This window comes from Podarcis muralis, chromosome 12 (assembly GCF_964188315.1).
Source record: "Podarcis muralis chromosome 12, rPodMur119.hap1.1, whole genome shotgun sequence".
NCBI classification, from domain to species: Eukaryota; Metazoa; Chordata; class Lepidosauria; order Squamata; family Lacertidae; genus Podarcis; species Podarcis muralis.
This window is the reverse complement of record NC_135666.1, coordinates 9,861,858-9,886,819: the sequence shown is the minus strand read 5'-3', so window position 1 is coordinate 9,886,819 and position 24,962 is coordinate 9,861,858. Positions and strand designations below refer to the sequence as shown.

General features: G+C 48.6%; 1 protein-coding gene across 2 annotated transcripts in view; it reads left to right on the top strand.

Annotated features, from left to right (window-relative positions):
* Positions 1-9,889, top strand: part of XIRP1 (xin actin binding repeat containing 1) — a 28,158-nt gene extending 18,269 nt beyond the window's left edge. For both annotated transcript variants that reach the window (XM_077936706.1, XM_028749710.2), the window contains one exon: positions 696-9,889. In XM_077936706.1, the coding sequence (XP_077792832.1) occupies positions 696-8,309 (7,614 nt within the window). In that variant the 3' untranslated portion in view covers positions 8,310-9,889. The remainder of the gene's footprint in view (positions 1-695) is intronic.
* The last annotated feature ends 15,073 nt before the right edge of the window (positions 9,890-24,962 follow it).

The window sequence follows — 24,962 nt, the reverse complement described above, 5'->3', positions numbered from 1 at the left end:
CATCCTGCATTCCTGCCTGAGGAGAGCTTCATTTGCATCCTCACTCTCACAGAGCCTAAGAACAAAAAGCTCCAGCCACCACCCTTCCAAGATGGCGAATTTGCAGTTCAATGCCTCTCATGTGATCTAAGGTTAAACACTCACGTGTTAGCTAGCAGAAAACATCAATAGTTAATTGTCAACTCAGTTAAAGCTCAGAGTCTCTTAGAATACTGCAGTGGAATTTTCCAATGTTAAACCTTTCAGCAATATGCAGGCATTCCCATATCAGTGTAAACAATTATACTTAACACAGGGGAGCTGATCTTGGAAAGGGAGGAGAGAAGTGACCAGAGGTCATGGCACCTGCACTCGCTCAAAAATTGAAATGTGCCCATAGGCTTGAAAAGGTTGGCAACCCCTCTTCTAGCTAAATAGAAACATAGGACTTAAAGACTGAAGAAACAAGCACCTGGGAAGAGTTTGTGTTGTAGCTTCTCACTGGAGTTACAGGTGTCTTTAACTGGAAACCAGTTGTGGTGGTTGTGCGAGTTTGCAGTGGTGTGACGCTTGTTGTGCTTTGCAGGTATGGAATGAACACGCAGCTAGGCATATTAACCCAAGCTGCTGCATGGATTTGACCTTTCTCACTAACAAACTGGTGTACTGACGATGGGATTATGCTGACTTTTAAAAAAAAAATTGTTTCCTTAAAGATGGCAGAAGCTCAGAACGAAAAGTCTTCCAAGGCAAACATCAAGTCGGATGAGGATTTGCTCCCACCTCCTCCACCCCAGGATTCTGCCTCAGCCACAGCTTCCACTCCCGTGACTCAAGATACTAACCCTCTGCCTCCACCTCCTCCCAAGGAGTCCTTCTCCAGGTTCTACCAGCAGCGTCAGGTGAATGAGCTGAAGAGACTTTACCGCCATATGCACCCAGAGCTGAGGAAAAACCTGGAAGAGGCTGTGTCAGAGGACCTGGCAGAGATGCTGAGTACCGACGACCCTGGCGCACAGGCCATAGTGAATCTAGATGCGGTGCTTCCAGGAGAGGTACAATCCATGCGCTGGATCTTTGAGAACTGGACGCTGGACTCCATTGGAGAACGTCAAGCTGCCAAGAAGCTGACTGAGGAGGAAGGCATCCCGAGCGGAGATGTGAAGAACAGGTCCATGAGGTTTGAAAGCCAACCGTTCAACGGAGACAACCTGGTCCCTTCGGCCCAGTCATCTGAGAAGGAACAAGCCAAAGGGGATGTACACACGGCTCGGTGGTTGTTTGAAACCCAGCCGCTAGACTCCTTGAACAAAATGTATTTGGATGAGACCGACTTGCAAGAGGCAGTCCTCAAAGAGCCCGTGCAGAGAGGGGATGTCAAGGGGGCTGCCCGGCTCTTTGAAACCCATTCCTTAGACGCCTTGGGCCGCTGCAGTTCGGTGGAGGAGCAGAACATCTTGCAGCTGAAGTCGGAGATTCAAGAGCTCAAAGGCGACGTCCAGAAAACCGTCAAGCTCTTCCAAACCGAGCCGCTCTGCGCCATCAGGGACAAAACAGGGAACATGCACGAGATCAAATCTGTCTGCAGAGAGGAAATACAGAGCAATGCCGTGAAGACGGCCCGCTGGCTCTTTGAGACCCAGCCTCTGGACACGATCAACAAGGACACCTCCAAAGTGCAAGTCATCCGAGGGATATCGCTGGAGGAGGTGGCCCCGGGGAACGTCAGCGGAGCAAAATGGATGTTCGAGACGCAGCCCCTGGATGCCATAAGGGAATTTACCGTGGAAGAAGCAGACTTCAAGGCTTCTCCAGACCTTATCCAGGGGACCGATGTTAGTAAACAGTGTCTCCTTTTTGAGACACAGCCTCTTGACGCCCTGAAAGGAGAAGCCTCCGACAGCATCCCAGCCAAGGAAGAAGTTATCAAAGGCGACGTGAAGTCAACCCTTTGGCTGTTTGAAACCCAGCCGATGGAGATGCTGAAGGACGACTTTGAAGTGGGTCACTTGAAGAAAGTAGAGCTTTCAGAGGAGGAAAAAGGAGCAGTGAGGCAAACAAAGCATGTCTTCGAGACCTGTCCTTTGGGCAGCATCTCCAAATCTCCACCTGAGGACTCCTCGGCCACCAGCGTACAAGAGGTGGAGAAAGGCGACGTGAAGGCCTTCAAGAGCCTCTTTGAGACCCTCCCTTTAGATAGCATCAGGCAAGCGAGCACCGAGGAGCCTATCAAGGAAGGAGAGGAAATCGTTCCAGGGAACGTCAAAGCCAATCAGCTGCTGTTCGAGACAACACCTCTGTACGCCATCAAGGACAGCTTTGGGAACTTCCACAAAGTCACCTCTGTGAGCAGAGAAGAGGAAGTTGTGGGCGGAGATGTCAAGAACTACAAGTGGATGTTTGAGACCAAGCCCTTGGACCAGTTTGACGACAGCATCCAAAAAGTGGACCTTATCAAGGGCATCACTAAGCAGGAGGTGGTTGCCGGGAACGTGGAGACAGCCAAGTGGCTTTTTGAGACGCAGACCATCGACGTCATCCACAGTCAGATGAACCAGGCAGAGCAGAAGGTCTCTGAGAAAGGAGACTCTTCCCAAGGGGGTGACGTGAAGACCTGTAGGTGGTTGTTTGAGACACGCCCAATGGACACCCTGTATGAGAAAGAGGAGAAGAAGAAGCAGGATGGAGAAGAGCCTGTGCCACGAGCAGATGTCAAGTCTTGCACATGGATGTTTGAAACACAGCCCTTGGATTCCCTGAAAGGCCAAGAGGAACAATATCTGCAGGTCAGCAAGACCTATTGCCAGGACGAATTGCAAGGGGTGGATGTGAAAACAGCCAGGCACCTGTTTGAGACAGAACCCTTAATCAATAACGTCACTAGTGGCGCAGATTCAAAGAAAATAATCCGGTACTCCAGCCGTGTGGAGATCCAGTCTGGGGAAGTGTCCAGGGTGAAGGAGTTTTTTGAAGCGAAGCCCTTAGATTCAGCTGGTAAGTCCAGCCCGCCCATGAAGGCCATCGATATCCCAGCAGATGGGAACATCGAGGCAGGAGCAGTGCACAAGTTTACCTGGCTCTTTGAAAACTGCCCCATGGATACCTTGAAAAGCAGCACGGAGGGCATTCAAGAGGTGCCCCCCGAAAAGGACATCCGAGGTGGAGATGTCGGAGGCAAGAGATTCGTCTTCGAAACCTACTCCCTGGATCAGATCCACGACAAAGAGAACGAGATGCAAATCAAGAAAATCCAGGAAGAGACCATGAACAAAGACAGTGTCAAGTCCTGCACGATGCTGTTTGAAACACAGCCTCTTTACGCCATCCAGGACAGAGACGGGGGATACCACGAAGTCACATCTGTGAAGAAGGAAGAAATCATGAAAGGGGATGTTAAAGGCGCCCGGTGGCAGTTTGAGACCAAACCCTTGGACCAGATCAAGACGGACGAAGAGGTCTTTGTGATCAGGGCTGTTACCCAAGAGGACGTCAAGAAGGGAGATGTCCAAACAGCCAGGTGGAGGTTTGAAACAGAGCCTCTGGATTCCATCGCTGATGAGAAGAGGCCTGTCTTGAAAACTGTTGACGACGTGCCAAAGGGAGACGTCCAGTCCAACAAGCAACTCTTTGAATCAGAGCAAGTGAGTCAAAAGAAGTACGTGAGGATGGTCAGTGTCAGTGATGTCCAGCAAGGAGATGTGAGGACATCCACCTGGCTTTTTGAAAACCAGCCTATTGACTCCCTCAGAGGAGAATCTGAAAGCACCTCCAGCCTGAACACGGTACAGAGGGAGGACATTGCCAAAGGGGATGTGAAACGCTGCACGTGGCTGTTTGAGACTCAGCCCATGGACAGCCTGAAAGACACAGAGGCTTCTGCGAGTGCTGAGCCCCAAGAGCTGGTCCCTCAGGCCGACGTGAAGAGCACCACGTGGTTGTTTGAAAGCACTCCTCTAGACAAGCTCAGCGCTTCTCAACACTGCACAGAAACAGAAGTTAGGGAGAGAACCATAAAGGACACTTTGGAAGTTCTCTTCTCCTACCAAGTGATCCAACACGACGGCATCCTTATCGAAGCCAACGACATTGAGAGCGTCAAGATGGCCAAGTATCAACTCGGCAGCCAAGGAGCCCCTGAAATCCAAAAGGAAGAGGTCATGGGAGGCAACCTGCAAAGGATCTTGATGCGGCTGCTTCAGAGGCCCAACGTGGAGAGCCAGGGGGTTTTGGTGCAGGAAAAAGAGAGTGGGGATATCAAAATCAGTGCAGTGCAGCTATTGGAGTCTGGCAAGGCTGAAAAGAGCCAAGAGGAGTTGAGCAGCAATGCGGCAAAGGCTCTCCAAGAAGTTCTTAGCCAAGACGCCTCAAGCAAGAAAGGGATTGTTATGCAGGAGACACAAATGGGGTCAGCAAACTTGACCATCTACTCTCTCCTTCACCGCATTGCTCAACAGCAGCAGTTTGTCAAAGGGGATGTCAAGTCAACGATTGGGAACCTGCTGGCTTCTGCCCAGGAGCAGAGGGCCACGGCCACCGTCCGGCGAGAGGACAATGAGAGAGGCAATGTCCAGCTGTACACCAGCTGCATCGAAAAGGGAGACCTGGATTACTTAAAGAACCTCCAAAGGGATTCCGAGATAGAGGGCCTGGTTTCCTCGCAAGCAAAAGAGGAGTCCCTGAAAACGGTGGAAGAGGTCAGAGCATCTCCTGCCCAGCTGCAGGAGGAGAAAACTGTGACAGCAGCAGCAGACATTGTGCTGGGGAATAGCAGTGGGCCTAAGCGAGTGGTCTTATGTGAGAGCAAAGAAGGTACATTAGAAAGGAAAGCGATGCATGCAAGTGACCTAGGTTCCTCTGCGCATTGCCCTGCGCAAACCCCGCCCCCTGTGATAGTCAAAGAAGGTCTTGTTTCTGGGGGTGTTAATTTGCCCATGCAGTCAGTGCAAAAGGCACAGAATGGTAGCCACAAGGTAGCCAGAGAAGAACAAATTATCTTGGGCAACAGGAGAGAGGGCACAGCCGTCATCACCACCACCACCAAGGTGGCAGATCAGAAGGATAATACAGCTGGGGTGACCCACTGTTCCACGGTCGGGGAAGCCAGCCAGATGGCGGCACAGCCCAAAACGCAGGTTCTGGGGAGCGACCTTCAAGCAGCGATGCAAAGCCTACGGCTAGCCACAGCAGAGGCCCAAAGCCTCCAGCACCAAGTCCAGAGCAAGCTGCAGAAGACGACCGAAGAGATTCACTTGAGCCCCGCGCAACCCCAGGCTGCCGTGCAATCCGTTGCAGCAAACACAGAGGGCTGCATGGCCACCAAGCAGCAGCAGCAAGCGAGCAACGTCACCTTCCTCCAAGTGCAGGAGGCCTCCAGGTCCCATGCAAGCGTGTCTCAGAAGACCATGGTGTCCCACGCAAAGGTCAGTGCTTCTGAGGAAGTCCAGGGAGGTGTGCTGCCCATTGCAGCCTGCCCGGACGGCCGAGCTGCGCCTAGTGCAGGTCTTAGTATTAAGGACGGCCTGTATGCTGCCACGCCAGTGAAGTCCTATGTAAACCCATTTGTTGGGTCTGATTACAAAGAGCACTCTTCCGTTCCAGAAGAACGAGAGCAAGAGGCGATAATCGGAGGGGATGTAAAGACAGCCATCCGGGCCCTCCAGAGTGCCGCCATGGAACAAAGAGACAAAGTAGACAAAGAGGACGTTGTCCGTGGCAACTTAAAAGCCGCGCTCGAGTCCCTGGAGAAGTCTAACGTTAATGTCTCCAAAGGAGATTTTAAAGCGGCCATGATATACAGGAATGCAGGGCTGTCCCATTCCACTTGTAAAAAGAAACACGAGTCTCAGTCTGTTAGTAGTCAGGCAGCTGCTGTAGCGGCTTCAGGCTCGCAAGCTCTTAATGACTTTCCTCCTCCTCCTCCAGCTTCAGCTTCAGTGATGGCCGAAGGCAGCTCGCCACCCCCAACCAAACTGAGAGAAGCAGAGGCTGTAGAGCATTGCCTCCCCACCCCACCCCATGTTCCTCAGACTCTCCCTCCTTCACCTGCCAAGCCCAGCAACCAGCGTCCTTTAGAGAAGCCGCAACTTCCCCCCAAGCCCGACGTTCTCGCCCCACCGAGGAAGAAACCTGTCCCACCTCCGAAACCAGACTTCCTTTTGAAGGAAGCACCGCCCCACCCTCCCTGCTGCAAGAAAGGGCAGTCGGGGAAAGCACTGCCTCCCCTTTCCCCACCCAAACCTCCAGCCACAACTGAGCAGGACAAACCTATGGCTTCCCCCACGAACCAAACCAGGGCACCTGGGGAGACTGACGCAGGGAAGAAATCTGCATGCAGAGACGATTCGACAGGTTGCCCCGTGCCGACTGTCGTCACAGATGTCGCTTTTGAGAAGAGGGCCACGAAAAGTACCGTCAAGACCCCTCTGCAAGTAGCGGAAGAAAAATATAAGGCAAAGAAGGAAGAGCAGAGCAAAGTGGAAGCGTCTTCATCGGAGGAGATTAAAAATGGGTCGGTTGCCTGCGGAGGAGGGAACTGCCACCCTGCTACCCAAATCCAAGGATCCCTGGAGTTGTGCCAGCAAGAAAAGAGTTGTGTGCTACCTGGCAAGCAAGACTGTCTCTCACCTCTTGGATGCCAAATGGGTCTTCCTAATTTGGAGGGTCAGAGGAAGCCATATCTCTCTGCAACATGCGAGGCCAATATTCTGAGAAAAGGAACCGTCACAGCCCACGTCTCCTCATCGAAGGTAGAAAAGGCAACCGTCATTGGAGCCTCTGCTACAAAGAGAATGGGTCTAAGGGCACAAGAAGAGACAACAGGAACTTCTGGTTCAATGTCTTCACAATCAAAGCAGTTCTTTAAAGGGCACCAGTCTGTGAGCAGCAGGGGGTTAGGAGAACCGGAAGCGAAGGCTGAACAAGAGACGGAAAAGGAAAAGCCAGTTGTGGTCATGCGGGAGAAAGCGTGCAGAGAAACCGAAGACGAACGTCGCAAGAGGCTGTCTGTTCACAAGGAGGAGATCATGAAAGGGAACGTCAAGGAAGCCATGGAGATATTCGAGAACCTGCGAAGGCAAGAGGAGCTGCAGGAAATCCTAACCCGGGTGAAGGAGTTTGAGGAGGAAACCTCCAAGGTGGATGTGAAAGCCTTGAGAAGCCTCTTTGAGAACGTCCCTGAGTGGGTGGTGTATCACAAAGCTCACCTGGCGAAGCAGCCCAAGGCGGAGAAGGCTGAGCAGATGAAGGAAGCACGCGAAGATGCCGACAGCGTTTCGTCGGTGGAGTTAGCCTTTGAAGATCTGGAGAGAGCCAGTGCTGAGATCATTCATCTAAAGGAGCAGACCCTGAGCAGGCTGCTAGACATTGAAGAGACCATCAGGAAAGCCCTGTATTCTATTTCCAGCCTGAAATCCGAATCAGACATAGCTGGGCTCTCCGGACTTCTCAAGGAGTCTCTTGGGAGTTCCCAGGGCCTTGCAGCCGGCAACAACATCCGCAAGATCAGCATTGTCTCCAGCAAAGCCAAACAAGAGAGAGGGGTGCAGAACTCATCCTGTGAAGAGGAAAGGAGGCACGAGGTGCCCAAAGTGGAGCTAGGGGTCCCCTGCATTGTTCAGCCTCGAGCCACTTCTCCTTCCTCCCCTTCCTATATCTCCATTCAGTCGGCTGCACGGAAGACAGCAGAATCCCCCAAAACGGCGCGTTCCTCTTCCTCAGACTACTTGGACAGGGCAGCAGAAAGGGACACGTTCGCTCAGGATATTTTTAGCTCCTTGCCACGTCACTCGGTGAGGTCTGACGGCTGCAACTTGACCTTCAGTGAAGGTGAGCAGGAGCTCATCAAGATGAAAAAAGGAGGGAGCTTAATTAAGCAGCAATATCTCCGTAGTCCCGACCATCTCCACCTTAGCAGCAATGGTGATCAGGAACGGGAGACCTCCCAAAGCTTGACCCAAGGAGCAGTAGCTCCCCTGAGCTCTTTAAGCCCATCAAATCCACGAAGGCAGAAAAGCATACTAGAACTTCAGACGAGTTCCGATGGATCCAAGCTCTATGGGGCTACTCGAACCGTAACGGAACAGTATGAGGAGGTGGACCAGTTTGGAAACAAAATCATCACTTCTTCCACCACCGTCACCAAACAGTCAGAGACTCAGACCTCCTCCACATGCGACATGGTCTCCTGCCCTACTAGATATGAAGTGACGGCCTCTCCAATCCTTCGTAGGTACCTGAACAGCCCAGCAGAAGACTTCCACTCCAACGGAGGCAACCAGGAAACAGGAGTGGTCTATGTCACTTTCAGCAACTCCAAGCCTGCCAAAAAATGAATCCGATAACAGTGATGGTGGGTGGTCTACCAGCTAGCTAACCTCACCCCAGGGCTGAAGATTAAGCCAGCTGGTTTTAATAAGACCCAAATGTCTTTAATCCAGCACGTTCAAGATAAAGGAACTGTAAATTGTGGAAATTGCATGACAGGAGAAGCTCTTCAGCTTCGCCAAACTTTTACAGAACAGTCTTAGGGTTTGTGTAAGACTGTGACTGATGAACTCCAAACCGGTTCTTGAAGAAGATGGCTTCCTGCCATCACAATACAGACCTGGATTTCAAGCTGAAGGGAAAGAGATTGGGGCAACTGCTTTTAAGAGTGGGCCCTGTGTTTAAGACTTCTTCTAAGGCTTGCCCTGCTGTCCTAGGCCAATGGTCCAACAGTCTTTCCCCAAAAAATAGACAACCAGATGTTCAAAGCAGAGGTCAAAGAGACAGATACTGGACACAACTAAAGAACCAGGGAGCCAATATTTTTTGGGGGGAATCACCAGTGTTGAAGCAACGATTCTTCAACATCAACTTCTTTGGACTGGTCATGTTGTGCAGATGCCTGATGATCGTCTTCCAAAGCAGCTACTCTATTCCAAACTTAAAAATGGAAAGCTTAATGCTGGTGGTCCACAAAAGAGGTTTAAAGACTCTCTCAAGTCAAATCTAAAAGAAAATGTAGTATAAACACCAACAATTGGGAAACACTTGCCTGTGAGCGCTCCAATGGGAGAACAGCCTTTACCAAAGGTGCCATGGGCTTTGAAGACGCTCAAACTCAGGACGCAAGGGAGAAACGTGCTAAGAGGAAGGCACGCTTGGCAAATCCACACCGTGATCAACTCCTGCCCAGAAACCAACGTCCCCACTGTGGAAGAATGTGTGGATCCAGAATTGGCCTCCACAGTCACTTACGGACTCATTGTTAAAACTATGTTTATGGAAGACAATCTTACTCGGCTACGAGGGATCGCCAAAGAAGAAGAAGATACTCTATCTGCAGTGCCCTCCCCCACCTCTTATTTCGATTGACAGAAGCCCCCCAACCTATTTGCTCCCCTTACTCTCACTTCCCTCCATGCCATTTGCCCACAGACACACCCATGACTTCTCTATAGCTAGAAATTGAAACAGTTTTTATCACAGCTGTCAATAGCTTTGGCTTTTTTACGTTTCCAACAGGATATTTAGAGCTATCCATATGTAGCAAGAGATCTGTATCAGGATGAAATACAGGAACCCATATTTAAGAATTCCTATCATTGTCTTTCCCTCTTAATGAGAAAATGGGGGGGAGGGATTCTAGAAAATACCAGGGTGGTTCTTTTTTTGCATATTGATGGTTATTGCTTTCCTCTCTTTTTTAAAAAAAAAATTAGAACTGTAATTTATTATTCATTGTTAACATGTCTTGTATTCTTAGACTCCTCGCTTTCTTACCTGTTCAGTATTTAAATCAATTGTGAAACCATGTAAGAACAATTTTATTACAACGTTTTGTATATTCTCAAGTGAAGATTTTAGGTATTTTGTGGTTGTTTTTTTTAAATTTGCATTCTGAAGGTAAATTTGACTTTCTGAAAAATAACTTGAGTCAGTTTGTTTGTCTGCGTGGGCGTGCCTAGCCAAAAGAGTTAATTCCTTTGAAATCACCCATCAGATCATTTATCTCAATGAACTAGTTAAATCTGTCTATTAAAAGAGCCAGATGGGTTTTAAATGACCATGAAACAACTATGAAAATTCCTGAACACTTTTACAATGTGGTGTGATGGGGGTGTTTTTTCTTAGCCAAAGACCTGTTTGTTATTTTATTTAAACTGACCATTTCAACACCAGTCAGACATTCTTCATTTCTTCATTTCTCTTCCAATAACAGCAGTCTAGTGTACAGAAGTTAAGAAAGTAAAGAGAATCACCTTTACTAGGCTGAGTGATGGGGGAAACTTCCACATTCTTAATCCCTGTTCAAGGTTGCCTACATTTCTTTATGTCAGACTGCTATTAAAGAAAAGAGGATTAAGATAATACATATATTTTTATGTATGAATCAAATTTATAGACCTCTGCATGGCATAAAGCCTTCAAAATGGTATGCAAGGTGAAAACAGAATAAAACAGAAACGCAAGCTCTAAGGACATCAAAATCGATTCCATGAACTTAAAAATATATATAAACCATCCATACAAACCTTAAAAAGGAGATTCATTATAAAGGAGATTCTGACCAAACACCACGAATAACTTTCTGACAGTAAGAGCTGTTTGACAATGGAACGGTCTCCCTCGGATTGTGGTGGTCTCTCCTTCCTGGGAGTTTTTTGAGCAGAGGTTGGGTGGCCATCTCTCATGGATGCTTCAGTTGAGATTCCTGCATTGCGTGGGGTTGGACTAGATGACCCTTGGGGTCCCTTCCAACTCTTAAGATTCTATGATTCTATGACTTCCGGCTCCCTGTCCTGCAGCTACATATAATATTCATTCCTTAAAACCCAACCATTCTATAAACCTGCATTATTCCAATATTCAAACCCCGATATTACCAGTTCATTTTCTGTTTCACTCAAAAAGTCCATAAGAAATTTCCAGTCCTTAACAAATGTCAGTAATGATTCCCCCCCCCCCCCGTCTCTAATCAAGCTTTGCCATCTCAGCAAGATCCAATAATTTTTATGAGCCATTCTTCTATAGCAGGGGTCAGCAACCTTTTTCAGCAGGGGGCTGGTCCACTGTCCCTCAGACCATGTGGTTGGCTGGACTATATTTTTTGGGGGGAAAGGAATGAATTCCTATGCCCCACAAATAACCCTGAGGTGCATTTTAAATAAGAGGACACATTCTACTCATGTAAAAACATGCTGATTCCTGGACCATCCGCGGGCCGGATTGAGAAGGCAATTGGGCCGGATCCGGGCCCCGGACCTTAGGTTGCCTAAAAGGTAAAGGGACCCCTGACCATTAGGTCCAGTCGTGGCCGACTCTGGGGTTGCGGTGCTCATCTCGCTTTATTGGCCGAGGGAGCCGGCGTACAGCTTCCGGGTCATGTGCCCAGCATGACTAAGCTGCTTCTGGCAAACCAGAGCAGCGCACAGAAACGCCGTTTACCTTCCCGCCAGAGTGGTACTTATTTATCTACTTGCACTTTGTGCTTTCGAACTGCTAGGTTGGCAGGAGCAAGGACTGAGCAACGGGAGCTCATCCCGTCGCGGGGATTTGAACCACCGACCTTCTGATCGGCAAGTCCTAGGCTCTGTGGTTTAACCCACAGCGCCACCCGCGTCCCTCCCTGTTCTATAGCTATGATGAAGTTCTTACGACTTCCTGGGCATAAGCAAAACCACCTTCTTCCTCCTTTTCAAGGGTTCCTGCCAGATTTCCAGAGTCAGTGGTGGGTGATGGTGAGAAGGTCAAACTAGACCAGGGTTCAAATCACCACTCATCCACAGAAAGCCTTAGGCTAGTCTCTCTCTCTCAGCCTGACCTACCTCACAGGGTTAGCGTGAAGATAAGAAATGGGGAGGGGGGAGAAATTGAAACATCAAACATCAGAAAATAAGAACTTTATTTAACTTTTTTATATATATAAAAGTTTCTTTCACCTTCTAAATTCAAGCAATCACTCAGTGAAAAGTGTACAACATGGAGTGTTTATTTGTGCAGAGAGCTACCAAGGTGTTCTGGGCCAGCCGATTGTTCTGGCTGCTGCGGATTAAAATTCTGGATCCAAAGGACACTTTGCTGACTCTTCATCTCTCCTGAATGCCGCCAACAATGACCTCATCGTTTGTGTCACAGGCATGTCCTAATGCCCCGGGGAAGCTGTTTATAGCAGGTGAAATAATAGCAGATGTGTGATCCTTTTCGCGAAGTCCGTCTCATCCAGGAAACTGACGCACCTCGTCTCAGATTACTCCAGCTCCACAACATGCCTCCAGTTTGTGGCTCTTGTGGAGCAAGAAATGAAATTGCTCAAAATGCAAATCCAGACCAAAGAAAGGGCAGAAAAAAACACTCTTGCCACCTCCCTTTTCAGCAAGCTTTCTCACTGTGGAATTTAAGCGTTGCAAAATTTGGAGGCTCGCAATTAGTCTCACAATTAGTCATTGTGGAAATGTTGCCTTTCTCCAACCATTCTAGAATATTGTATCAAAAAGCAAATCATATTATGGGGTGTTTGTGTTAATCCTCTAAAGTGGAGTTGGGGGGAATCACTCTAAATAGGCAGATTAGGGAGTCTAGCTCTGCGTGGCACTCTCAGTTCTGCCAACTCTACAAATCTGTGGTCACTTTCAGAAACCTGCTCATCGCACATTCGTCCTGGTTTGTTTGCTGCAAGGTTAGACAACTCTCAGCGCCCTTAACAAACTACAGTTCCCAGGACTCTGTGAGAAGAGCTGTGACTGTTTAAAATTGTTTGATACTGCTTTAGGTGTTTATTGCGGATAGGCCCATAATATTACGTCAAGCGGACGTTATCCCACTTCCCAGTGCTTTTTCTATTTACAGTTGTACCTTGGAAGTCGAACGGAATCCGTTCCAGAAGTCCATTCGACTTCCAAAATGTTCGGAAACCAAAGCACGGCTTCTGATTGGCTGCAGGAAGCTCCTGCGGCCAATCGGAAGCTGCGCCGGACGTTTGGCTTCCGAAAATTCTCCAAAAACCGGAACACTCACTTCCAGGTTTCGATCGCTCAGGAGCTGATTTGTTCAGGAGCCAAAGTGTTCGAGATCCAAGGGACGACTGTATTGCAAAAAGTCAAATTTGGAGGGAGAAGGAATGTTCTGCAAGAGCTCCAAATGGGTTTCAATTGCTCAGCTTGAATTTGCCTGTATGCGAATGCCTCTCTCCTGAAAACAATAAAAGCTTGGCGCTTTACCTTTGGGGAAGGGCCATAGTTCAGTGGTGGAACATCTGCATTGCATGATGCAGAAGGTCTCGGGCTCAAATCCTGCCCGAAACCCTGGAGAGCTGCTGCCAGTGCGAGCAGGCAGCACTGGTCTAGATGGACAAAAGGTCTGACTCAGTATAAACCAGATCTCTATGTTCCTATGGCAGCACTCCTTGCCTGCTGCAGCTGCTGCTACAGCCTCCCAGACTACCCAAGATAATTGCCCAGCAAGAGAGATGGTGGGGCATCATAAGCATCAGTTCTCATGGACATTAAAACAGTTTGGTCCAGCCTTCCTCAACCCGGTGCCCTTCGAATATTCCTGGGCTCCAACCTCCCATCACACTTGGCTGTGTGGGGTAGGAGAATCCATCAATTTCCATTTTTCTTAGCTTGTCGTTTTTCCAAGTACAAACGCTTACGATTGCAGTGTAAGACTGCACAGTCTTGACCCAGTTAGCTGGGAGTAGGCTCCATTGAACACAGTGGGACTTACTTCTGAGTAGACAAGTGTAAAGCTCCATTTACAATAAAGGAATAAACACTCCACACATTTCCTAAGAAATGGCTGGCTGCAGAAACGTTGCAATGAAAGAATTTAAAGTGGATTGGTGACATTTTCCTTCAAAATTCTAGAAAGGCCTTTGTGTGCTAGCTTTACCATTTCCTACATTTATTATTATTATTATTATTATTATTATTATTATTATTATTATTATTATTATACTGCCCTATACCCGGAGATTTCAGGGTGGTTCACAGAACAAAATCAAACCACAAAACCACAAAATACACGATCAAAATAAAAACAACTCAATAACACACACACCCTGGGGGAAAAAACACATTTTTAAAGGGCATAAAAAGGTAAAGGGACCCCTGACCATTAGGTCCAGTCATGGCCGGCTCTGGGGTTGTGGCGCTCATCTCGCTTTACTGGCCGAGGGAGCTGGCATACAGCTTCTGGGTCATGTGGCCAGCATGACTAAGCCGCTTCTGGCAAACCAGAGCAGTACACGGAAACACCGTTTACCTTCCCGCCAGAGTGGTACCTATTTATCTACTTGCACTTTGATGTGCTTTAGAACTGCTAGGTTGTGTGTAAATTTTGTGTGCTTGTAATAAATTTGTGGTAAAAAATGAAAAAAAAAAAAAAAAGAACTGCTAGGTTGGCAGGAGCAGGGACCGAGCAACGGGAGCTCACCCCGTCGTGGGGATTTGAACCGCCGACCTTCTGATCAGCAAGTCCTAGGCTCTGTGGTTTAACCCACAGCACCAAATGCGTCCCCTTAAAAGCGCATAGGTGAAGGTATTTTATTTTCAGTATCAACAGGAATCTGTTTTTGCACCTACACATGCACACACACACACACCACTTTTAAATTGCTCTCCAAGACGTGGAGGAAAAAGGAGAATGGGGACATTCCAGGATCAAAACAGAAATCAGGATGGCTTCTGTAATTCTCAGACAGTCCCCGGAAAAACGTTTCACTTGGAGAACATGTTGTAGCTACTGTCTCTGGCTTGGTCATCAACCTGCAGGCCTGCAATGCCCAAGAAAGTCTTATCCCATGAGTGCCGCTTCATCGAGAGCAAACCATGGCCAAACTAGTTATTTAGACAGAGCCAGTGTTCTCGAGAGGAGGGTGGGTGGGTTGGTTGCCATAATCTTTGTTCCCACCCTGACCCCACCCTCAACTGCACTGCATCACACATCAGAAGTGTGTTACATTAAGCACACACCCAGAAAATTCCCGCATTTCGACGGATGCCATTACTGCACACCCACCCATTTTGAACAAAGGAGAGGCGCAAAGAGCTTCTGTCTGCGAGCAAGTAGCTAATGTAGGTGCCTTTCCCCCCATTGGATGGGATGAGTTGATCATTTGGGGTGCTCAAACCACAGTGTGATTCTGTCTCTTTCTCTGCCCTTTGAGATGTGTAAGCCCTATATAACTGAAGGAGCGTCTCCACCACCCATAGTTCTGCCCGGACACTGAGGTCCAGCTCCGAGGGCCTTCTGGCGGTTCCCTCCCTGCAAGAAGTGAGGCTACAGGGAACCAGGCAGAGGGCCTTCTCAGTGGTGGCACCCGCCCTGTGGAACGCCCTCCCATCAGATGTCAAGGAAATAAACAATTATCTGACTTTTAGAAGACATCTGAAGGCAGCCCTGTTTAGGGAATTTTTTAATGTTTGATGTTTTATTGTGTTTTTCATATTCTGTTGGGAGCCACCCAGAGTGGCTGGGGAAATCCAGCCAGATGGATGGGGTATAAATTGTCGGACCTTGCGTTCGACTGAGCTCCTCAAGTCCTCCGACGTGATTAATGACCTGAGCCGTTGATGAGGCTCCAGGCATGTTCCCTCATTACACAGAGTATCCAGCACGCAGGGAAGGACGAGAAATATGAGCTACATTGCAAAGAGTTTTATTTCTAACTACGCAGACAGAAAAGAAACACCCTCTCTCTGCGAGAGCAGAAAGACAACAGATAACAAAGGAACAGGAAACCAGTAACATCACATCCGTCTCCTGTCTTCCGTGAGACTTCCATCAGCCTGGAATCTCTGGAATGCAAAACAGAGTCTTGTGACTCCAACCACTGCACAGTGGCATAAACAGAAACCAACATAAATAAATATATTACTGTTATTATTATTAAGCATTATGCCACTCCCATTGCAGCCATTTTGTGACAGGCGCCCACGGCACTTTGTCCCCTCTGGGCCCAAAAAGATTGGAGACCTACAATGTAAGAAAGAAGCTCTCTCACTCTTCAAAACACACAGAGAGAAAGAGTGTGAACAGAAATGGAAGGGGGGAAACACATGCAGGAATAAAAGGCAAAGCAACGCCCCCATTGCAGCTGCAGACGCCAGCCTGGGAGTTGGGGCAGAGGAAATCCCAGGAGCCCATTGCTACCAGTCAGAAGAGGAAAGTGATATTTGCAGTTTACGGGTGACTTCTGCAAAGCAAGTGTGTCGGTGTGAGTGTATTATAGAAGCAGTCTTATCTACTGCAGATAAAACCATCGTCTGAAGTGCAGTAGCGCATTGAAAAGTCACTACTACAGCCTGACAGACCTAGACCCTGCCTTCCAGAGGCCCCAGGAGGCCCCAAGGAGAGGAGAGGCACTTGTGGGATTTTCCTGCCTCAGCTGCCAAAATAAATGGGCTGGACACAGGGATGGGTGAACCAGTCTGTTTTGGTTTCTCTCCGTTTCTCATTTTTCCAATCTTAAGTTCAATTTTCCACGGCAGTTCATGATTGCTATTATTTATAAATCCTCACGAAAATCCATCAGCCTTTTAGGGCCCGTAATCCTAATACACACATTTATTTATTTATTGGCAAAGCACGTTTTACCGAACACAATGCAGTTTTCTTTAGTACGCTCACTGATATATGCATTTTTCTGCACGCTTTACCTCCGTGTGTGCATTTTTGCACACGTTACGTGGCTGGAGAACTGCGCTGCAAAAACCGGGGAAGGACAGATTTCGAAGGACGGCTGTGTTTTGGTTCACAAATGTTCTCAAAGGGAGAATTTGGGAATGGGAACTGAATTTAATTTCTCCCCCACCCCAGCTGGATAGAGGGGGGCTGCCCTGTCCCTGGTCTAGAGCCTTCTTGGGAGTGTGGGAGTTCCTGCTAAGGCAGAACTGCTCAACATCTTTTACTCTTGCCTTCAGGAAAGGAGAAGAGAAACCTTCCCATTTTGGGCAGACATTCTGGTTTTAAGCTGTGAATTGCTCATTTAACGCAAATATTTAAAACGTGTGAACCGCCCAAATAAATTTTTGTTACAGAACAAATCCAAAGAGTTGTTTCACACCACCAGAATCACCTTTTCTGTCCCATTCCTCCCCATAAGAACCACCTTGTTGGACGGACATCACAGGCCAACAAAAGCAAGACAAACAGATTGAATGCACTAGCTAGCTGATGCTTTGTAATTTCAGGCTGGAGTGAAGGAAGTGTGCGCATCATGTTCCAAGCCTGTCTACACAGTGGAGCGCATGGCAATCCAGAACGTTCCTCTGCACCACGCATGTTTCTGCTGTAAGCACTGCGGAAGGAAGCTGAGGTGAGACATGAGAATCCAGTGACGAAACCACGGGGTAACAGGTCACGCTCAAAGAATGCAAAGATGTATCAGGCCAAAGACCCATCTAGTCCAACTTCCTGTTCCAACCAAAAGCCCATTATGGGAAACCTAGAACCTGAGTCCAACCAGATGCCAATTATGGGAAACCTAGAACCTAAGTACAACCAGATGCCCATTATGGGAAGCCTAGAACCTGAGTCCAACCAGATGCCCATTATGGGAAGCCTAGAACCTGAGTCCAACCAGATGCCCATTATGGGAAGCCTAGAACCTGAGTCCAATCAGATGCCCATCATGGGAAGCCTAGAACCTGAGTCCAACCAGATACCCATTATGGTAAGCCTAGAACCTGAGTCCAACCAGATGCCCATTATGGGAAGCCTAGAACCTGAGTCCAACCAGATGCCCATTATGGGAAACCTAGAACCTGAGTCCAACCAGATGCCCATTATGGGAAACCTAGAACCTGAGTCCAACCAGATGCCCATTATGGGAAACCTAGAACCTGAGTGCCACTTGTGATTCTCAGCACCTGGCACCCAGATATGGGGTGTTAGGAGAGGGGTAGTACCTCTGGTGGGGGGGCATGTCATGTTCCTTCTGGGGTAGCTTATCCACCTTTGGTCCCCACTCAGCTCTCACCATGTGGCTCCTAGAAGCTGTCCGCACGAGACAGCGGCCACACCCTGGAAATGGCTTTGACTGGTCAAATAAACCAGAGGAGGGTAGCTGATGGGACTCAAACCCTCAGTGCAAACACAGGCTCCAGTGGATTGAGCATACGAGACCAATAGTGGGTCCATCGACCAAGAAGGGGGTTTCTGCATGTGCTGTAAGGAGGGCAGTGAGAGGCAGTTGGGGCTCGTCCACCTGGGAAGGGAGCCTGTCTAGGAGAAGGAAATATCTGATCCTAAACCTCCACTGCCTTGTGGGATGTCTTTGGGAGAAGAAAAGGCTCAGGACTAAACCCTACACAAATCCAGAATGGAGTCCCTTAGGCAGTTGGATGATGTCTCCTTCTGGCAACTCCTGCAGCCAAGCTGGTGTCAAACGTCTTGCTCTGCTTTTCTTTGGACCACATCAGCCAGGCCAAGAGGGGGATCTTGTCATCTGGGCGGCCCAGGACCTCCATAAACACTGCCCAGGCTTGCACTCCAGGGAGGTCACTTGGATGCTGCAAACTCAGCCGTTTGACTTCACCCCAGGAGGTGTACTCCATTTTCTTTTGAGACAGAAGGATGCCAATAGCAACTGCTTCTGACAGCAGAGGTAAACAAAGCCATTACTGCTGGTACCCACCGATAGCACATGTGTCTAAATTTATTTCAAAGCTTAAAGTAAAGGTAAAGGGACCCCTGACCATTAGGTCCAGTTGTGACTGACTCTGGGGTTGCGGCGCTCATCTTGCTTTCAGGCCGAGGGAGGCGGCGTTTGTCTGCAGACAGCTTCTGGGTCACGTGGCCAGCATGACTAAACTGCTTCTGGCGAACCAGAGCAGCGAACGGAAACGCCGTTTACCTTCCCGCCAGAGTGGTACCTATTTATCTACTTGCACTTTGACGTGCTTTCAAACTGCTAGGTTGGCAGGAGCTGGGACCGAGCAACGGGAGCTCACCCCGTCGCGGGGATTCGAACCGCCAACCTTCTGATCGGCAAGTCCTAGGCTCTGTGGTTTAACCCACAGTGCCACCCACATCCCATTTCAAAGCTTAGATGTGTCTACATTTATTTCAAAGCTATTCAAGTTACTACCCAGCATAGCTGCAGCAGCAGAGCAGGAGGTGTGCCTTTTCCCTTCTTCTGGTGACTCCATTGTTTCACCCCTTCCCCATTGTCCCTCAGATTGTAGCCCATTTATTTTGCCCCACTGAACTAAATGGGGGCTATTGATAATTCAGGCAACTCTGATTTGCATAGCCCCACCCCTTCATCTGCATGGCCCCACCCCCTTCATCTGCATATCACCACTTGGCTTGTTCTTGCGTGATGCAGTGGAACTCTGGGAAATGATGGGTGTTCCTTCATACGCGACAACCATAACCATTTCCCTTCTGTATGTCTTGCAGCTTAGCCAACTATGCCACCTTCCAGGGCACATTTTATTGCAAATCTCATCACCAGCTGCTTGCTGGGGTTAAAAAAAGGAGCCAAGAGGAAAACGCCGGCGTCCGTCAAAGAGATCAGCAGCTGCAGATAGCCGTGCAACCAAGTCCAGGACTGGGGTCCAAGAATAGAAATAATCGCCCAGGAAAGCTCCTCGCCAGAGAGAAAATGCAGCCGCCGTTTTCTGGTTTGTACTCTCAGGCTAACCTGAGACTGCCTAGGCAAGCCAGGCAAGAGAACAAGCCCAGAACTAGCTGGCCGCCTTTAAAGGAAGTGTTTGGGAAAGAAATAGGTCAGAAATATGGCAGCCCTGGACCATTGCAAGATTCCGTATTGATTCTGCCATGCCGGAGTGGAGCAGATGGGAGCCGCCGCAAGGCCCCGGGAGGCAAATCGATAGCAGAAAGTGCTCAGGCGGAAAAGAAGCAAAGCCAATTACCCAGAGTCCCATTTCCAAAGCACGGTTCGCACTGGATTAAAACAGCAGGTGGGAGCGGAGACTTGAGAGTATCGGGGAAGAGACAGTTGTTCACGGGTGAAAGCATCCCAGGAGCTCAGGGAAGGAAGAACGGACTCAGCATAGCAGAAAGGGCTGTGATGTTCCAAGGCAACCCGCTCAAAATGAAGAGGAGCGTTCCTGTAGTCTCACCTTTAACATCAACCCCTCTGGAGTCTCCTTCTTTTGGTTCACTGCCCTCCCGTTCAGAAGCACTCAGAACTAGTAAAGCAACCTGTTTTGCCGCTTCAGGAGTTACTGTAGCTGATGCTTCTAGTCTTGCAAAAGGTTCTCCCGAGGGCAAGAGGCTTAGTAGTGGATCTTCCTCCATCACAAGTGCATCCGATGAAAGGCGTGCAGATCAGATTTTGCTAAGAGCTGAGCTTCTTCCTAAAGCCAGGGTTCCACTGCCTGCTTTGGCACCAGCAGACAGCAGACAGAAGCTTCCAGAAGCCAGCAAAGGTAACGTGTCAATCACTCTGGCGTGTGAAGAGGCTGGACAACTGAGTCACATCAGCGCTAAACCAACAGAGGCCCACAAGCCCTCCCAGGCGAAGGCTGAATCCTCAGTATATCTACCTGAGCACAAAGGTGAGCAAAGCAATGATGAGGAGACGTTGGGTTCTTCTCTTGATTCAGTGGAGACAAGCCTGGTGGCTGACCAGGTAAGTGAGCATTCATGGGAAGTCAGGACTGAGTTCCCTGAGAGAGAAATGCAAGCGATCACAGACCCAGCAAGCTTGCAAAGGCCAGAAAACCAACTTTATCCTGAAACCCACAACAGTAAAGAGGCAGGGAATAGAAGGGAGAAAGAGATGGAGGCAGGAGGAGATTTAGACAGCATTGAGACACAAAATGGCATTCTTCAAGAGGTCTCCCAAAATAGCAAACCTGAGGAAAGAGCCACCACTTTAGACGAGGAAGCAGAAATAGAAGGTCATTCAGCGTCCAGCTCACAAGCAGAAGACGCTAAAAAAATGAGTATTCCACAAAGAAATAACCCACAAGACTCCACTTTGACTTCCAACACAGCACCATTCACTCGTGGAAACCTGGAACCAAGTGACCTACTTGCAGAAATAGCCAGCACAAATGAAGAGATACCAGGGAAGGCTAGCAGTGACAACAATATCCAGCTTGAGGAAGAAACTTTCAGAAGGACCATCCTTCAGGATTCTAAGCTTCAGGTCAAAGACCAAGAAACATTCAGCTCCTGTGAGGTCCCACATTTGACTGAAAAGCAAGAGATGGGAAGTACAAAGGTGGTTATGAAACCTCAGAGTGAAGATGGCTCAGGTGCACAGGCCATCTGCAGTAAGGAGACCACCAAGGAGTCTGCTAGAAAGCAAAAGGAAAGGAACCCTTTGGCTCGACTTTTTGCTTCCAAAACTCAAGGCAGAGCAGGCAAGCAGGAAGAACCAGCAGTGACTAAGAAAGCACTTAAGGCTCAATCTGCCTTGGCCACGCTGTTTGGATATTCTTTGGAGAAAGACAAGATCCCAAAGGCTAAACCCACAGTGAAAACCAGCAGTGAAGAAGGATTATCACTTGTGTGTTTGTCAAACTTACCAAAGTTTGGCACCTGCAAGGAAAGTGAGACCTCAGGTCTTATTCAAGCAAAAGGTTCAGAAGCAGGCCTTCAGGATCCAGAGGAGAATTATGGAAGCCACACAAGGGATGGGCAGAGAGAAAGTTCTCCATCCTTGGACAGCGCCAAAGCCTTCAGTGGTGATGCGCTTCCTATAGAGCTGAGCACAGATATTTCGAGTAGCGTTGAAGTGGTGTCTGGAATGAAGGGTCTTGAAGTTCCCAAACAATCCAATTTGCAAATGGAAACAGTGCTCTCGGACAACAAGAAGTCCTCACTATTTTCCAGCTTTCAGGATTCTCTGGCAACGCCTACAGAGAACCCGTTGCCATGTTCTACGAGCTCCTTGATAGAAACAAAGACAGAAATCACCTCTAGAGGTGATCCCTATGATCAAGATCTACAAATCTTCCCTAACCAAGCTGCCATGGATGCTCAGTATTTAGAAATAAAGGCTGAAAATGTTTCTTTATTGGGCCCTTCAAGAGAAGACAAGGCTCAGTGTGACTATCAAGTTCCTGACATGCTTCTGTTTTCTATGGTGGTAGACAGATCAGCAAGCATGGATGGAAGTGGCCTGCAGTCCATCTCTCTTGATCTGGACACAGGGAGCATGAAAGTCAAAAGCGAAGCTTGCTCCGGTTTAAGCGCTTCAGAAAACATCTCAGAGGTGAACAACCTGCACCAGTTTTCAGAATCTGAGCCCATTAGAGCAATCACTCTTAATAACAACGACACTCCAGGAACTGGAAATTCTGAGATGTTTCAGAACCCACAATCCTGCCTTGAGCTGAGTGAAGATGTTCTCCTCGGACTCCATGTTGAAAAAGCCACTGCTGATGGTTACTCCGCTGGAAAAGTGGACATCCCATCATTGCTTGGATCTCTCCAGCATATTCCGGAGCTCCTTAGAGATACCATTCAGCGTAACACTGAAGGAAGTGCGGCTGCAACAGAACAATCCCCAGAAGAGATGATGTCAGCAGAGAAGAGTGACGGGTCATCAGGAAGCCTTCTGTAATGCATCTTGAAGTGCAGTGTGTTCTACTCACAAGGCAAGGTTATGGGGGCAAAGTCCTAGCAGAGGTGAGTCTGTGGCTAAGAGCAGCAACCAGCAAAGTCCGCTCTCTGGGGTGCTAACTGGCTTGACTGCCCATAATTTCCCAGGTTAGGGACTGGCAACCCAAGAGAGCCACCGCCCCCCAAGGTCAAAGGGGCAATCCACTGACCTTTGGCCTACAACTCCCATCAGCCCCTGACAGCCTGACCAAAGGTGAGAGAATATGGGAGTCGGGAGGTGGAAGAAGGCTGGGTTTTTTTACACTTCACGGCTCTGTGACTCTAGGAAACTGTTAAAGAACACGTTATCTGATTCTCTCCACGTTCTCCTTCCCCTCCACCCCACCACCTTCGTTCAATCAGCCCCAAACTCACAAACAACCAATTTAGTGCGTTCCCAATTGCCTCCCCTCCTGCTCTGGAAAGAAAAAAACCCTTAATGAGCATCACTCTGCGAAAAGGAAATTGCTCTCTCCGACCCTGGAGGGAGGTGAAAAATTCGTTTACTCCTCTTTCCCTGTTCTTAAAATAACTCATTGCAAGATAGGAGGTCTGAGGATTAATTAGATTTCACTTTGCCTGGGATTGAATCCCAAGGAATTAGTAACACCACCAGGCAGTCGAAAACATGCTTAGCATCTGTTTTTGGGTACCACGTTAGCCGTCCGTTTTTTTCACAGTAAAGGAATAGCATTTTCTGCTCCCTTTTCCTTAAGACTGAGGAAGTTTCATTTGGGGGGAACCACACTTGGAGTCTCGTTGTGTCAGCAAAGCAACGACCTATTTTTTCCTTACAAAGGAAATGCTTTGCCAATGCATGGAGTACGGCTTGCTTAAGGATTTGTGGATGTTTGGGATATCATTAGGTCTGATGTTGCAATGACTGAGAAAATTTGTATCTCCCTGCTTGATGGCAATAAAGACAAGAAATACGTAAAAATGTGTTTGATGCTAGGGGGAAAACCCACACAAGTTAAATGCTTGCACAGCCATTCAAGGAGTACATGCACCATCCCGCAGGCAGGCAGAGTTCAGCATGTTGCCTTTCCCATTCACTTCAATGGAGGGGCTCCATTCAAGACTCTTGAACTGGAAAGGCTCCAACTTGGCTATCACTTCGCAGGCAACTGTTCCAGGAGAGCAGAATCGGAACCGCACATTTTAACTGAGAAGCCCCTTTTGCATCATCTTTCCCATTCAGTGGGATCAACATTGCTGCGGCTTCGCCTCCTCTAGAACAGGGGTCAGCAACCTTTTTCAGCCATGGGCCGGTCCACCGTCCCTCAGACCATGTGGTGGGCTGGGGACTATATTTTGGGGGAAAAATAAAAATGAACAAATTCCTATGCCCCACAAATAACCCAGAGATGCATTTTAAATAAAAGCACACATTCTACTCATGTAAAAACATGCTGATTCCATTTAGAAGGCGATTGGGCCGCATCCGGCGCCTAGGCCTTAGGTTGCCTGCTCCTGTTCTATAGCTATGATGAAGTTCTTACGACTTTCTGGGCATAAGCAAAACCACCTTCTTCCTCCTTTTCAAGGGTTCCTGCCAGATTTCCAGAGTCAGTGGCGGGTGATGGTTAGAAGGTCAAACTAGGTAAAGGTAAAGGTAAAGGTACCCCTGCCCATACGGGCCAGTCTTGACAGACTCTGGGGTTGTGCGCCCATCTCACTCAAGAGGCCGGGGGCCAGCGCTGTCCGGAGACACTTCCGGGTCACATGGCCAGCGTGACAAAGCTGCATCTGGCGAGCCAGCGCAGCACATGGAAACGCCGTTTACCTTCCCGCCAGTAAGCAGTCCCTATTTATCTACTTGCACCCGGGGGTGCTTTCGAACTGCTAGGTTGGCAGGCGCTGGGACCGAGCAACGGGAGCGCACCCCGCCACGGGGATTTGAACCGCCGACCTTTCGATCGGCAAGCCCTAGGCGCTGAGGCTTTTACCCACAGCGCCACCCGCGTCCCGGTCAAACTAGACTAGGGTTCAAATCACCACTCATCCATGGAAGGCCTTAGTCACTCACTCTCTCAGCCTGGCCTACCTCACAGGGTTAGCGTGAAGATAAGAAATGGGGAGGAGGGAGAAATTGAAACACAGAACATCAGAAAATAAGGACTTTATTTAACATATTCTTTCACCTTCTAAATTCAAGCAGTCACTCGATGAAAAGTGTACAACATGGAGTGTTTATTTGTGCAGAGAGCTACCAAGGTGTTCTGGGCCAGCCGATTGTTCTGGCTGCTGCGGATTAAAATTCTGGATCCAAAGGACACTTTGCTGACTCTTCATCTCTCCTGAACGCCGCCAACAATGACCTCATCGTTTGTGTCACAGGCATGTCCTAATGCCCTGGGCCTTAGGTTGCCTACCCCTGCTCTAGAACTTCCACATCTTTGGTCTCATAGTTGATT